The 17120-nt window shown below is 38.9% G+C and overlaps 1 protein-coding gene across 5 annotated transcripts in view; it reads left to right on the forward strand.

The window, feature by feature from the left end:
* Window positions 1-17120, forward strand: part of ZNF521 (zinc finger protein 521) — a 268204-nt gene that overhangs the window by 1220 nt on the left and 249864 nt on the right. For 2 of the 5 annotated variants that reach the window (XM_084619956.1, XM_084619959.1), the window contains one exon: window positions 16737-16796. The exons of 2 other annotated variants lie outside the window; for them this stretch is intronic. In XM_084619956.1, coding sequence (XP_084476082.1) covers window positions 16737-16796 — 60 coding nt within the window. The remainder of the gene's footprint in view (window positions 1-16736; window positions 16797-17120) is intronic. One more of the 5 variants, XM_084619957.1, reaches the window with a different exon arrangement.

The following is a 17120-nucleotide window of genomic DNA, read 5'->3' on the forward strand; positions in this document are numbered from 1 at the left end:
GGGGGGGGGGGGTACCAAATGGAGCCGGGATGGAAACTGCAAACGCAAAAGACAACTTGGAAAAAAAATAACCCCAGCGATCCAAACCTTGTGATCAGACTCGCCCTCTGAGCAGGATGGAAAAGTTGTTGGTTTTGAAACCTGGCCTCCTAAATGTTGCAAACCTTGTGGATCTTTTTTAGATAAAAAAAGTGCTTTATTCCCCAGGCTCCCCCAAAGAACCCCCCCATCACCCCCCCGGGCAGCTAATTGCAACCTACTCAAGTGTGGCCCTGGGTAATAACCTAAGCATGGCAAACAAAACAAAACTCGCCTGCCCTCCATTTCTCCTGTCGATGGTGTCCTAAGATCAGGTTCAACATATGAATGTGTTTTAAAGTAACGGGCTAGCCAGTGACTACAGACATTTCATGTCAGGGGAGTTGATTGTAAGAGTGTTTTTTTGCTTTGTTTTGTTTTTTAAAGAAAGTTGCAGACTTTCCCCCTCCCCCTCCACTGAGGTCCAGTTTCTTTTGGTCTCCATCGGAGAAGGAAGTTTTTTAGCTGGGGGTGGGATTTGCTGGGATGAGGAGGAGGAGGTGGAGGAGGAGGAGGAGGAGGGCCAGGATTGAAGTTATTGATCTGGAGGCTGGAGTTGGTGGAGCTGGAGCTGTGATGGAATGTGGGAGTGTGGCAATCACGTGACACTACCTCACCCCCCCCCCACCCACCCACCTCCTCGCCTGCTTGGGGGGGTGTGTGTCAGGGGAGAGCTCGCGCTCAGGGGGTGGGCACTGGGAGAGGGGGGAGGAGAAACACCCTGGAGGGAGCCTCTAGAAACGCGCCCGAGCGCGCCCCCCCTCCCCAGACCGGGGAACAGGGCGCGGGGGGGAGGACAAAGGGCGGTTTGTGAGAATGTGGCGGGGCCCGGGAACGTCCCGGGGACAGAGTCAGTCTGCGCCGCCCCCTCCCCCCCCCCCAACGTGGCTGCCTCCCCCGCTCCTGCTCCCTCTGCTGCCGCCGCCTCCCCCGCTGCTGGGCCGGCCCCAGGCTGCCTCCCGCCCCTGCCCTGCGCTTTCCTCGGCCCGGCTTGGGGGGAGGGGGGGGAAGGCGCTGGCCGTAGCATCCTCAGCAGCCCCCCCCCCCCCCCGCCAGTCTGTGGCCTTTCGTGTTCCTGGCCCTGCCGCAGTAACCCCAATGCCTGGGCTGGGCAGAGACAGGGCTGCGCGCCGGCCGGGTCGGGGGGGACGCTGGTCCCACCCAAATTCTGCTTTCCCCTTGGGCGGGGGCTCTGTCATCAGCGCTTGGCTTGGCCCCCTGCTCCGGTGCTGTTGTGAGGCTGAGTGAAACACACGCTGCTCCAGCCCATCGTGGGTCAGACATGGAGGGGGAGGGGGTGAAGGAAGAAGGCCTGCCATAGTAAAGAGCCAAGGTCTTGGAAGACTGGAGGGTTGTGCATGCTGTGAATACAGACCCTGGAAGGGGGCCGAGGGATGTGCCCGTGAGCTGTTTCCTAGTGTAAAAGGAACAGGCCTTAGTCTTGTCTCGGCTACTCTCCTCTAAATCAGGAGTTGAATCCATTGAAGTCCACAAAATTATCCCGTTCTCGGTGGAGCAGGATCAGCTTCTATGAACGTGTACAGCAGGAGCCATTAAAAATAGTGTTTCATTTGCTTAAAACAAAACTCCCGAAGTTCCCTTCCAAAGTCTTTCAGTTGACTTCAGTGGGCTTTAGATCAGGCTCTGGTTTTTTTTTTTTCTTACCTCCAAAAGGGGATAGTGTCTTGAATTTGCTGCCTTGCATTCTTTTTCAGTCATATATTTAATTTACTGAAGTTTGTACAGTTCAGTAGTGCTTTTGTTCATCAGCATGCAAAGAACAAATGTGTTGCTCTTCACTTATCTTTTTAAAATGAATTGACAAAGTTTTGTTGGTTGTGCATCGGTTTAGTTCTGGACTTCCCTAATGAGGGTTTATTTACATGTCGGTATGATTTTTGTGGCCAATAAGTAGGGCATCAGTGGGTCATATTTATAAGATGTCAGAAAAGTTGAACTGAACAAATACAGAGTTGGACTTACAAATCTAGTACAGGTGAAGAAACACAAAATTAATGGGAAAATGGTGTAAATTGTTCTGTCAGAATAGGACCATGTTTTCATCATGCTCATTTATATAAGCATGTGTATGTGTGCTACTCACACATTTTACAGACTGAAAAGTGCTTTTCTGTAAATAACACTTAAATTAACTCAAAAATTCAGCTTCCATTTTATGTGTAGGTCTGAGCATAGTCTGCTTTTTGTACTAGTAGCCTAAGATTTTCTAAAATGAGAAAATTGTGAAATCCTAGATTTCAGATGGAGTGGCTTGGGTTTTAGTGACAGTATACTATACACTTAAAGTGTTGCACATTTCTTCACTGTATCTGTGTTAAGTATTTATCGTGCCATATTAATTATTTCTCTAGTAAAAAAATACAAATAGTAAATCAATCATCATATGTGTAATTATTGCAGCAGTAATTATCCTTGAGAAGCAGATTGTCATTCTTGGTGGCCTTTGTTCAAATAGCTGACTTTTTTCATTTTCCCATTTTATTTTTCTTGAATGGTGTCCATTTTTTTGAGTGGATTAGTAATATTCTGAGCTGAGGACAATGTGATTGTAAGATTTCTAGGTGGGAGAGCAGCATGAATCAGCTGGGAAGGTCAAAGATTCTTTTATAGCATTTAAATTGAAAATGCTGTGTCCATCAAATATTTCATCTTAATTTTTAATGAAGAAGCAATAGCTATGAGTAATACTGCAAATGTTGTTTGTTAGAATTTCAACAGAAACCTAAATGCAACATTGATTTTAGGTTCTTTTTTAATGATTAGTAGCTTAATCATTAGGAGATAAGCCAGATCTGTAGTTTAAAAGTTAACAGTTTTTTCAAACTGTTTCTCATCTAAATTAAACTATTATATACATCTATGTAAAGAAGCTCTTTTAATTCATGAGTACTGTTTCCACATCTAAACAAAACATGAGATACACAGTAAATTTGCAATTTATCATGTACTTAGTAACTTTTTCTGTTGGAAAAAGGTTTAAAAGATATTTCTGACATGGCTGTCACTTCTGATAACATAATTTGAAACTTGTATCTTAGGGGAATAGTGAGACAAGGCAGGTAAATACATAAAACAAAATGACAGTTGAATTCTGGGGAGTTTGTATGTTGAATGCATGAAAGTAATGTTCATTTGAAATGGTGGGTGTTAAGAACTCACTAATAACTAAATGTGTTTTGTTTTTTGAAAATACATTTGTGAATTAGTTTTCTTCTGTTTTGCTTTTTTTTCCTCTTTTTGGTTTGCTGGTACCGATAGTCTTAGTCTAATTATCCTAGTAACTCTCATTGACTGGTACCAGCTCTTGACATAAATGAGAAACAAGGTAGGGCAAACAATGGCTACCTCTTCCCCTCTCGCCTCCCCCAACATTTTAAAAACATTTACACAGAAGACTATCATTGTTTATGAAAAGCTGTATACCATGCACTTCAGGGATATGTAAATACATGCTTGCGCATAGGTGAGCAAATAATTCTCCGTCCAGAGACATTTAAGACAAGATATTTAATTTGAATATCTTAAGTGACTAACTTCTTTTTAAAGATTAAAACTGCTCGGTTGTTTTTAATATATTTAGAATCAATTGCATCAAACTTATCAGTCTTGACCTATGTTTCATTTTGCTAGTTTATTCATCTCATTTCTTATGGCGATTTTTTCTGAAAGGGATCCTTATTGTATGTTTTCTATGTAATCAAAACAATCTTAAACAGATACCTTAAAAAAAAGGGAGGGGCGGTAGTGGAGGTCAGCTATATATAAGTGTGAAAGCTACAAAACAAGCTAAGTTGCAAAAGACAAGACGATGGGGGAGGACGACTGGTCATTTATATTCCTTTTTAAACTCAGAATGCTTGAGGGCCAGAATTGTCCTAAATGTATTCAGGATGCTGTACTTGGGACCTTCTGAGCTGAGGAGGCAAGGGGTAAAGAGCAATTCAGTTGTCTTGTTTAAATTGGCCTCTTGAATGGCTAACCCTTTTGTAACTTGGCACACTCTGTAAAAGATCACACTTAAATTACTAACCCTTTTTCCTTCACTTGGAGGTATTTGTGTTTTGTTCTTAAAAGTTTTTTTGATCAGAAATGGTTTGTTTAGAAACATATGGATGCTATGAAAATGTAGGTTTCAGAGTAGCAGACGTGTTAGTCTGTATTCGCAAAAAGAAAAGGAGTACTTGTGGCACCTTAGAGACTAACCAATTTATTTGAGCGTAAGCTTTCGTGAGCTAAGTGAGCTGTAGCTCACGAAAGCTTATGCTCAAATAAATTGGTTAGTCTCTAAGGTGCCACAAGTCCTCCTTTTGTTTTTATGAAAATGTAGTCATCCATGTCATCTGTGGGGAAAAAACCCAGATATTTATTAGAGAATTTGAATGAAAAGGCAGTCCTAATGTATCTTTAAATCCCATCCTTCTCAACCAAAGTAAGGTAATATCCATTAGGCTAAAGTCATGTGTGAAAGTTCGCTAGAAATTTTAGGTGTTAAATAAGCCACCACAGGGAGCTGGTATAGTCCCGCAAATTTAGTAGAAACATTGAACTCTGAGGACTTATTTAAGCATTTTTCTTTTTCTTTGTCACTTCAAAATTAATTTCCTTGTACTGATATTTAGTAACCCAGTTTTATAATTCTGTGGCTTAATTTGTTAAATGTTTAGGTCCTAGAAAGAAGGAAAAAATTTGCTCACTGTATTATGTACGTATATTATGTCTAAAACAGGCATGTATCTTGAAATGATACCAGGGCAATGCCTTGTGATTCTTAGAGTTGTGTCCTCTTTTGGGAAAACCAAGGTACTCTTTCCATCTTGCCTGCATTTGCAACTGTAACTTCTGCAAAGTTGGTAGTGAGTGAAGATGATCAATTTCATCCCCTGTATTTGTGTGTGTATTTAATGTGACTAGTTCTCTAAAATAAATTTGAAACAATAATACATTTCTTGTATACAAGGCACAGATGTTATGGAATATTGGTATTTAAGGTAGAAGGGTAGTGGATTATTGTAACAAAAAGGTAGCTTTATTAGTAACAATAGTTAAGAAAAAATTTAACATTCAAATCCCCATCAAACAGTAACACTTCTATTAATTTCTCAAGTAGCTGAATGTTTATCACCCCCACACTGCACAACCTCTAAATTACATGGACTGGATGTTACTTATTATATTGATTATAGTCTAATCCGCAGACAGTCTAGCATAAACAAAAAACAGCAATTACTATTGGCATGATTCCTTTGAACTCAACTCAAAGTTCCAGTATGGCTGGTCCAAAGAACTTTTTCTGAAAGGCCTGGTTTCAGGATCTCAGAGGTTCTGGCATAATCATTTTATAGGGAGGGAACAAAACATTCATAAGTTTCCACTTGGTCTGAAAAGCAAAACCATTTGTTTTGATGCATGAGTGGATTGTTGGCTTTTATTTGGCCACCCAAAAAGGGAAAATATTAGACATTGAACACAAAAGTATACATAATCAAATCAAATTTCAAAGGGATTTAAAATGACCATCTTATAATGTTATAGTACAGTCTATTTATAGTTACTTTTTTTGGTTTTGCCAGATTATTCCCATGTCTCATTAAAAAAAATGTTGCTCCCCCCTTAAGTAATTCTCATTGACATGTCTAATGTTTATAACTGAATTTATCAACTTCAGGATTACAAAAATGATATCCAATTGCTTTCTGGGACCAGTGCAAATCTAATGGACCATTTCTCAGGAGCAGGTGATCTTGTATCTTGGAAACCTTCTATCTGTAAATAGTTATGAACTAAACTGTTAGTTGCCATGTGGCTGAAATCTTTAGATAAAAATTCCTGAAAAGGTCTTGAAGTCTAGAAGTATGGCTTGGGTTTTCTAGTTGCAGCTAAAGTCTTGCAACAAGAGACGCTCTTAATATGGATACGTGTAGGATAACATGTTCCACTATGATCTAAGATTTCTTAAAAGGCTTTATGCTTTCCTGTAATTCATTCTGTGTAACTGGTTTGATAGCTTTAATTTCTTTGTTATGAAATGCATGCCTTAGTATTGAAATCTCATAAATTTTGTAAAAAACCCTTTCTACCTTTTTTTAGTTAAGTATTTGTAAATGAGAAAAGGACTTAAATCCCCTCCCTCCCCAAGCCTGTTAGAATTTCATGTAGACATCTTCTGGATTAAATGCTTTTTTTGTTTGAAACACTGATTTAGAACGTGGTATGAATTCTGATATCTCAAGGAAAAACCTCAACATTTTGGGCAGGTCTACAATACAGCTCGGATCGACGCACTGAGATCGATCCACTGGCAGTCGATCTGGTGGGTCTAGTAAATACCCACCAAATCGACTTCACATCGCTCTCCAGTCGACCCCTGTATTCTAGCCCTGACGAGAAGAGTAAGGTAAGTTGATGGGAGATTTTCTCCTGTTGACCCCTCGTGGTAACTCGACCTAAGGTACATCGATTCCAGCTATGTTATTCACATAGCTGGAGTTGTGTAGTGTAGGTCAACTTATCATGGTAGTGTAGATATAGCCTTTGTCTGAAGTGTATTTGGCGTTTTCTGTAGGCTACTGTGGTAGTGTCAAAAGTCAGTATTAGTCCCACTTGAGATGGAGAAAATGCAACTTTCTTATCCTAGTTCAATTAAATCAGAATTGTGCTCAAATATATATAATTTTATTTTTTTCCCCTGTGGGGACTACATTTTGTTCTAGCAGAAATTGTGTATGATTGAACTGTTGGACTGTGGAAAGGTACCTGTCTGGTTTTAAAAGTATTGTGCAATGCTTTTACTACAAAGCAATTGAAACATAAGCATTAAAGTTGTTCAATTGCTCTCTTTATAGTAGTCAGATAGTATAAGGGAAGCTTTTAAATAATTCTAAATCATATGCAACACTTGGCATAGAAGTCTGACAAAAGATGAATCTTTGAAAACAGAGTTCAGTAGTGAGTTTTGTTTTTGTTTTAACTTCAATTTTAGGCAACTTGGGTGCTTAGCATGCATCACATTCCACTTCAAGTATGAGAATTATGCTAGTTTAGCAATTATTAGAGATGAAAGAAATTCTGTTAGATATGAATCCACCTAAACTTCAGTTGCTTTAGTTTTAGCCAGGATAATGATCAGGCAGTAGTTAGCCATATGCCTGGGGACTATGCTATAGCAAAAAAAGATTGGGCTGATCTTGGGGGTATTTTTATTACAACACATTACAATTAGCATGTTCGTTCCGTCTGCCTGCTTTCTTGGGTTTTTCGTTTGGTTCCAAAAATTCTGCTTTCAGTTCTTTTGTGGCATATGTGTGTAAGATGCTGTTAGTACCCTCATGAAAAGAAGTTAAAATAAGGAGTATTTTCCTCTAATATTACAGTACTAGTTAAAATTGTACAAACTCTTTTTTTTTAACCGTAAAAGTTATTTTTTGGCATTCCTTTACTATTTTTGAAGACTTTTTTCCTCCACAATGCTGAAGTACAAGAAGAAAAAAAAATGTTTTTCAGGATTTAATTTATTATGTGGCTCATATTCTTCTGGGATGTGCGTAACACTTATTTTCAATGGAGAGATACTGTAGATTAAAGAACGCCCACAGTGCATGATTTACAGCAGCTTTTTGTTCTTACACTTCAACTTCTTTTACTATGTATAGTCTTAAGTATAGGAGTCTTGTCAGTTATCCACATTTTAAAAACATCCTGAATCCTGCACCACTGATATTAATGGCAGGTGTCTTTCCCTTCTTCCCCCCTTACCCCCCATTGACTTCAATGGGAACAGGAGAGAGGGCTTACTGTTTGCATTAGTAATTCATCTGAAATGTTATTCCATTTTTAAATAAGTATGGTATCTTTCAAGGTTTAACTCCCCCCCCCCCCCTTCTGAATCTCTTAAACCCTACATTATATTTAATTTGATGTAGTGCATTTTTATTGTTATTCTTTGGTGTGCAAATTGTTTTGCTGTTTAATGATACTGCATCACTTTTTTTTTCTTTATTGGTAACTAGAATGAAATGTGTTAAATCTGGCTGTGCTAGCCTTTGGTCAAATAGTCCCAGGTGAAGCAGAATTTGACACCTTTATATCCTACTAAAAATAAGCAGGGGGGAAAAATATTCAGAATCTCAATGTTGCCCCCAATTTTTAGTGTCCTGGATCTGGAGTAAAACTTACAACTTCTTTATCTCCATTTATTTATCCATTTATTTATTTCTTTATCTCCAGGTAAATTTATCTGTATTTACCTGCTTAATGAACATCAGAAAACAACATCCCTGATGACTGGTTTCTGAGTGAGATTTTTATTTTCCCACTCTGGATACTTTTGTAAAACTAGAATGTTCCACTTTCCATTCTTGACTCATTAATGTCTTGAAGGGATTTAACAGGGAAAAAAGCCCTTCATTTTAAAATATTTCTTTTACACATATCACATTAAGTGACACGATGAGGCCATGCCCTTGATAATTCTAGGCTATATGTTGGTCAACAAAATATGCTCTGGCTCTGAAGTATATTAACCTTGGGGGAGGTTCAGGGGAGGAAAGCTTATGGGTTTTTTTTCCTAATGGCATCAACATATTTTCTAACTTTTGATAGTACTAATGTGTGTGATGGGTTTGCGGGGGGGGGGGGGGGGGGAGGAGGAGGAGGGTTTGCTTTATCTCTTTTAGTTACTCTCCACTTCCTTCCTTGCAATTGTGTTCCTTGGAATCTCTGATCCTCTAATCCCAGAACAACAGGGACTTCAAGATGTATGCTCAATGCAACTTTCTATCATCCTAAAAATAGGTGGATGAAATAGTTGACTATTGGCCTTTGTGTGTGACTTCTGGGAAGTGGCTGGGTTATGTAGTTAAGAGCCAGAGCATGGAAAAAAGATTTATGTCTTGTGATTTAAGGTGAAGCTGTTGAATAGATTGAGTGGAAAAGGCTAGTGAGCCAAATACAAATGTAAATCAAGAGAGGAAGGGGAGTGAGCACTGAGTACTTTTCTGGTTGCAGAAAAGTAAAAGACAAGAATGATAAGAGGAAGAACAAAAGGTGATGTACAAAATCATAAAACAAAGAAGTGAATTCCGTGGAAGCAACTCCCTGATAAACATTTAGACAAGAACAACCTAGCTCATGCAAATTAACACTGGAAGAGCTGGTCTTTTGACTAAGATAAATGTGTATCATTAGTTTAATATCTATAGTTTAGTATCTATAGTTCTGCGAATGGAGCAAGTGCATTAGAGCAAAAAGTCTAAATCTTGTTGCTTAACATCAGGCACCTAACTAAGTGAACTGACCTTTCAGAGATGTTGAGCATCCACAAAGCTGTAGGTACTCATCACTTTTGACAGTCAGATCACTTTTAAATTCAGTCACTTAAGTTTGAACATTTTGGCCACTGGTTATTTTTGTTTCTAACCTCTGTGATCCATAGATCAGATTGCTTCAAGTGTGCTTTTCTTTCAAAGAGTTCAGCTTTTTCTGAGAAACATTTAATTAATCCCTTATTTCCAAAGTACAGGTGCAGGTAGAGGCCTGCAAAAATAACCTAAATTCTTAATCATGTCCCAGTGCCCATGTACCATTTAACTCATCACCTATGCCTTACGGAAGTTACTAAAGAGAGAGAGAATGTATGGTTTATATGTAGCTGTAATGTATTATGAGGAATCTGAACTCTGAAACCATTACTATTACATAACGGGCTTTGTAACTGCTCAAAAAAAATCTTGGATATTCTTTTCACTTCTTGATTTTTATCATGCTGGACTGGTTATCCATAATTATGTTCTTGAAAGTAAATAATAGCTTTCAGCTAAGTGTGACCACTGAAGGGAGGAAGGATTGCCAAAAGGTCTGAGCACTGGACTTAGAGTTGGGACTCCTGAAGCCAGTTTCTTGCTCTGCCAGTGTCTTGCCATGGTCCTGAGAACTGCTGAATTTCCTCATTTCCATTGACTTCCGTGGGATTTGGGGGTGCTCAGCAGCATGCACACACAGGCCTGGAGTGAGCCTGAGGAAGTCACTTAATTTCTTGGAGCCAGATCCAGTTGAAATAAATGAACTAAATACAGGGGAAGGGAGCAAAAAGGAATCTTTCCTCTCCCACAGCCTGTTAGCAGGACACGGAGCAACAGCACTATTAGCAATGTCTACTGACAGTACAACAAATTTGTATAGCTATGTTCCCACTGGATGACCCTGTCACTCTCCAGTGACATTCCTGTACCCTCCTGCAGGATGATGCAGAACACTGCTTTGCAGTGTGCAGGGGTTCCTGTTCTCATTGCATGGACTGCATCCAGTGCGAGATCAGTGGAATTGCAACAGTTTGACTTCTTTTTGTATAACTGCAAAAGGGGTGGAGTAAAGTGAGAACTTGGCCCTCAGCACCTTAGTTCCATTATCTGTGAGATGATATAATAATGCCTCAGAGGGATGTTATAAAAAACTTTGAGATTCTTGGATGAATGGCACTTTGTAAAATGCATAGTATTGTTACCAACTTACCAACAAAAACACTTTAAAATATAGTCCAAGTGTTTGCTCATGGATGAGAGATTAGGGAGGCAAGGTCAGTACACAAAACTGGTCTAACTGTCCTGAAAACAAAATAGGTTCCAAGTTTAGAAAGACACTAGAATTCTGTGTGGTTGGAAGGAGTCTCTTTTCTGCCTTCCTCACCCATAATATTCCATAGACATGACTGTCTCCATACATGATTCAGTGTGTCACATTGGGATGCTGTCATCCATGAATAAAAAATATGAGGGTTGAAAGAGAATGGTCCAAAGGGGTGTGTGTGTGTCTGTTTCTTTTAAATGTGCCTAACCAGAAAGGTTATCTTTTTAGGTATTGCCTAAGAAAATACTACTATTTCAGCATAGGAATAATATTATCCAACCAACACAGCTGAATTGGGAGCCACACACTGCTCCCAGTTTAGCTTTTATACGAGAGTAACTGAAAAAGAAGCTCAATAGAGGAACAGGCTGGAGAGGAGAGTGTGTAAAATGGATAAGAATGTCAGGAGGGGTGTGAGGCAGCCTCTGTCTGTAGGAAGAAGAAGGTGTGAGGGGGTGAAGGTTGGTGGTAATAATGAGCATTCAGTTCTATTATTTTAAACAACCCCTTCCCCCAAGAATCCTTTACACTTGTGAGTTGTGCTTTAAGAAAATACCATTTCATTAAAAATAATGGGAGGCAGGGTATACAACACACTGGAAAAGGAAGGAAGGGTTCAGTTTAATCTCAAATATATGTATGTATTTATTGATAGGATTATTACAATTTTAACAAAAAGTATTAAATGGCACTTGAAATTTTGCTTTGTTGGTACAGTGGAACCTCAATTTTATGAACACCAGTCTTCACAAATGACTAATTATGTGAATCATTTTTCCGGGGGGTGGTGGTGGTCATATAACAAAAGTGCTGTCAATGAAAGAACAAGTCAATGTTGCTTTGGATTCCAGTGCCTTCAGATTCTGATGCTGTTGGTGCATTGGAAATTGCTTGGCAGTGGCTTGAAGGACAAGAAGAAAGTGATACAGTGCACCATATTTCAACTCATGTACTGACCTATTGTAATTTTGAGACGTTTGATTTTACGAACTCCTCAGTCCCCCATTTTAGCTGATACACTAGAGCACGACCTCTTTTATCTTCAATGGAAGTGTATTGATACTGTTTAAGGTGGTTCAGAAAATTAGACCATGTCTGGTGTTTGATCTGGATGGTTACTGACCAGTAAGAATACAAGATGTCTTAATACAGTTTTGTAATGTACTTTATATGTTTGCTAACCTCACTGAAGTAGGATTGAATTGTTCCCTCAGAGTCACATTTGCGACTTTCATTGGCACCAGTAGGAGTGAGAGTATGTGCTTGTATCTATGTCTATGCAGAAAATTTGGCTGATGATGACTTTTAAAGAAAGTCTGAATGGTGTAGAAGAAGTGGAGAAAGAATAAACAAGAGGAACTACTTTAGGGTGTGATCCTGCAATTTACTCCACATTTATAACTCTTTATTGACTTCAGCAGGCATTCCCCATACAAATTGAACCTTTTATTAAAATATGTTCTAAAGACATGGCCCTGCAAAGTGATGCAAGTGCACAAAATCCATTGAATTTAAATGGGATTTGAGAGGCTCAGCACTTTGCAGTACTGACTGTTAAATTTGCCTCTGCTGTGTGACTAATCTACCTGATCATATTAAATATCAATGCATAGATGGTGGCAATAAGTATCTCTTCTTAGTTTGTACGTGGACATGAAGAGAGAGGAAAAGCAGAAAGATACTTCCAGAAATGACAGTAATTTTTAGATACTAAAATAATGGCGCACGCGTTTCATTTCTATTCTGTCTGGGTAGCTCTGTAAATTGTATATTGATTATGCTAATATACTTAGTGCCCCTTACTTATCTGCAGATATTATTCAAACATGTAGATGGAATGCATGCTTTATAAAGTAATCATCATAGGAAGAATACTTTTGTGGAAGATAAGTTTTAAATTCAAGTACCAATGTTAAGCTTATGGCAAGTTATATTGAGTTATAGGAAATGCAAAATATAAGTTAAATATGTATATTTATATTGTAAATCAAACCTTCTCATGCCCCTAGCAATCTTGGTTGCTGTGTTAAGTTTTGTTTTGTTTCACATCCCTTAAATAAAGTGTTTTTAGGAAGGGTACTAAATCAATAACAGTCTGTTTATAGTGTATTTTGGAATATGTGGCTTCTCTTTCTTTGTTTAACAAGCTGAAAAGAGCATCAGACATTTAGGGAAGTATGTATTCTCTCTCTCTCTCTCTTTAATTTATTAGCCTACCCATAGTAGAAGAAAATAGCCTTTTTTCAATTATCTATAGCTTTTATTTTGTTATAGTTTGTAATAGCTCAAAAGCCATAAATCATAGCCTCTGTTCTCCATAAAGGATTCCCTCTCAGTGAAAATGCACCTTTTCATAGTACTCCCACATTTCTGTTTTCATCCATTCCTTTTTCCATATGAGGTCTCCCCAAGCATGCACCACTGCTGTCTGGTTCTATTAATTGGTGTACTAATACTAACAGACTGACCCTTCCATGTGGGGTAGCTCAGTTAGTTAGCAGAAGATGTGAATTCTTCCACTGTTAGCTTTATAAACTCTACCCCACATACATAAGCCTTGTGCCACCTTGACAACCTTTCTAGGTAGGAGGGGTGAAATCCTGGCTGACCAGCAGATGCTGAAGTAAATTAGTAGGAGGTTAACTCTGCTGTCAGAATCTATGGGCCACATCTGTTTGTTCCCCCACTTAGTGACTTCAGAGAGACGATTTGCATAAGAAGGCAAGTAAGATTTTGCCCTAACAATGTTGGTTTTTCAACTTTCCTGGAACCCTCTGAGTCTGGGCATGCAGGATAGTCTGAATTCAAACCAGAGTTTTCACGGGCTAACAAGTAGCTCTGCCTCTTGGATCGCAAAGCTCAACAGCCCTTACTGTTTTTATATAAAGTTCTTGTTTTAGAAATGCATTTTTGTAGTAAAGTTGAAATGCTGTTATGAGTCCAAATCCACCAGCCTTTATAAAGGTAGAGACAGCTGAAATACTAGAATTCTGTTTTCCCTGACTGAGATCTTCTTTTAAAAAAAATATTCTATTCAAATAGAATTTTCCACAGTGAAGGAGTGCAGGGCCACAATTGTTTTGGTGAGTGATTCTTGTTTAGAAACACTTCTTTTTTTAAAAAAAATTTCATCATGTAATTGTATAAAAGGGAATTGATGGTTTATTGCTTTAAGAAGCTGACAATGTTCTCTGATCTAGTTAGCAAAGAAATATTTCCACAGCTAGCAAAACAGGTGACTCTGCAGTCATAAGCACTTAACTGTTCAGACAAAAAAAATTGTTTCTCTGAAATAATGATGTCACAAAAGTATCTAGAATTAATATTCAGCCATCGCAGCGTAACATAACATGACTGGAAACACAGGCTTTAGCTCTCCATATGTCCTGAGGTTTCTTCTTTTATTGGCATTCAATTACTTTTACTATCCCGGAGTTCTCTTCTTATGGTAGGCCATGCTAAATACTTTATATATTAAAAAAAAAAAAAGTCTAAAGTCAAAACCCCTTGTTCACAAATATAATCCTAGACTATAAATAATCTTTGTTTTTACAGTATTAACTAGAAATATTTGACATATGCTGCTGCTGTCCACATATCCTTCCTATACTTATTTTTAATGTAGTTTGCTAGCCAGAAGCTTTTGTCTCATGTTGGTATAAAGTGTAAAGCCCCTAGTAGAGGGATATTGTTGAAAATTGCCTTTGTTTATTCAAAGGAAACACAATGCTTCAGTTAATGCTTGGGGAAGTAAACATTGAAGTTGGGTATGAGATTTAGGGTGATGTTTATCCAAGTGAGTTTAACATGGTATGATAACTGGAATGACACTGAAGGCTAAAGTTCTTATAAACAGGCTATGAGAAGACTTAATATGGTTCCTTTTTAGTACTTTGTGGCTACAGAAGGATGGACTGGACTATAATTACCCAAAGTAGCAAATAATTGTTATTAGATGGAGGAAGAGTCTGGCCATGGTGTAAAGGAGAACTAGTTCATATTTTGTAGGCTAACTCTATGATAAAGGTTCCTTATTCTAGGGCTTCTGTTTTTGTTCTGTTCTCTTCTCTACCATATTTTTCTTTTCAAGTGTTCATCTTTCCTGACAAAACACATCAGTCTAGTTGACTGTTATTGGCAAGTTCTTTATGCAATGGCCTGTTGTGACCTACTTGGCTCTTTTGTGACTAAGAATCCATAAAGAGCTTGAACAACAGTTTAAAAAAGATGCTAACCACAAAGTTACATGCTAACATGCTGGTCAGAAGTTTACTTTCTTTTTTTTAATGTAACATGTATGGAAGTTGAACTTTGAAAATGTGCACACTTTGGAGTTTTCATACAGGAGAGTATTTCTCCAGAAAAGATTTAAAAGCAGAGTACTATACTAACACCAGTTATTTTTACAAAATATACTATGGTACATGTACTAAAAATAAGCTCGTTTGAGGTAGTCTTCAGGTGTTTCTTTGTATTAATTTTCAAAATTCTGCAACGTGCCTTTCAAACAGTAGTACAAATTAACAAAATTTTGCTCTGTATATGTGTCTGCCTCCATTAGTAAAGAGAGGTTCTGGTACCTCTGCTGATGGAAGTAATCAATGCATTTCTGCAGAAAGACTTAGTCCCCCAGTTTACATACCTTAAAGGCAGAGAAGCGAAGACCTACTTAAAGCAGAACAAAACAAATCTTGTTAACATCCTAGAAGGCTACTGTCTGGTCTCTAAACTTCCCTTTTTGGGAACAGCTGTTGGGAAGGTTATTTTATATCCACTTTCATGATTTTTTGAGGCCTGCTGATGATTTTTTGAATACATGGCGATACTGTAAACATGAAGTCTCCTCTCTACACTTTTTCCCCACTGGAAGGGAGAAGGAACTGTTTTTCGCTACTGCACCTTCAACTCAAAGAGTTTTTGCTTTTGGGAGTGTAATAAGGAAGTAGTTCTGCTCCTTGACTCCTCCCCTACCTTCACTTTGGTGGGTCATTTTCTGCTGTGAATAGCTTCAATGCCTGCCTCTGCAGCACCCTGTAGCTTCCAAAAGCAGTCACAGAATGAAGCTGACATGATTCTTGTCAGTTTCACTGCTGCCCAGAGGGTTTTTGAATAGTCAGTCTGGCCAGAGTGGTGTGTGCTTAGGGAATCTGTGAGCCATAATAAAGATGCTGGTATGGTCTGTTTGCAGACTAAGGGTATGTCTATACTACCCGCCGGATCGGTGGGCAGCAATCGATCCAGCGGGGGTCGATTTATCGCATCTAGACTAGATGCGATAAATCGACCCCCGAGCGGTCTCCCGTCGACTCCTGTATTTCACCTCCACGGGAGGCTCAGGCAGAGTCGACGGGGAAGCGGCAGCAGTCAACTCACCGCAGGGAAGACACTGCGGTGAGTAGGTCTAAGTACATCAACTTTAGGTACGTTATTCACGTAGCTGAAGTTGGGTAACTTATCGATCATCCCCCCTTTAGTGTAGACCAGGCCTCAGTAAGACAGCACTGTGTTGGTTCACTTTTGCAAGGCTATCTTCACAACTGTAATGGTAGCTTTTTTAAAAAAAAAATCTTAAATTTAGTGGAAATTAATGGTTTAGCACCCACTCCCGCTTTGCCAGGAAAAGGTTCCCATTTAGCAATGTAGAGTAGGTGAGTGGAGTCTCCATGCCTTGTCTTAGTCCCTGATTTAGTTATGTACCAGAATACAGTACAGTGGATTGAAAACAGATATCCAAGAGGAAATTTGACTTGTTTCTTAATCCATGAGATCTCGTTGGTAAGGAACTCTGCTGCAAGGAAACTACATGCTTGTGGACAAAGTGTGGTGCTATGGTCTGGTTTGAGGTTTTGCACCTTGCAGTGATTCTGTACTAGGCAATGTTCTCTTGCCCTGTTGCACAAGCATTACTGGCTTTCAGAACTGAAACTAGGGAGATGACGCATGAGTCATTTCAGCTACCCACCTAACATCTTGTGTTTTTTTTTGTTTTTGTTTGTTTGTTTACCTTTTCCTGGCAGTAGAAGAAAATGAAACGGAGGACCAGCAGGCGGGTGTGGGACAGATAGCCGCACAGACTGGTAATGCTGAATTCCTTCATTAGTGCTTGTTTGCTGGTTTACAACAGTGTGAGATTTATTTTTTCAAAGTCTGCTCTCATCTTACTGAATTTCAACTTCAAATGCACTTCTAAAGCCCAGGGAAAAAAAATGATCCCACTTTTCAATGTCAGAAAATCAGGAATATTGCTGTTTGTAGCGTATCCAACTGAAAGGGAAGCATTAACCTTTAAAGTCCAAGATGGTTTGTCTGCAAACAAACTACCATGTGCACCTGCAAAACCCAACCCTAAGCATTCATCTTTATGAAACTGTTGTTGTCTTGGGCTAGTTATTTTATAAGTG

Source organism: Lepidochelys olivacea, assembly GCF_965140295.1.
Source record: "Lepidochelys olivacea isolate rLepOli2 genome assembly, chromosome: 2".
In the NCBI taxonomy this organism is placed as follows: Eukaryota; Metazoa; Chordata; order Testudines; family Cheloniidae; genus Lepidochelys; species Lepidochelys olivacea.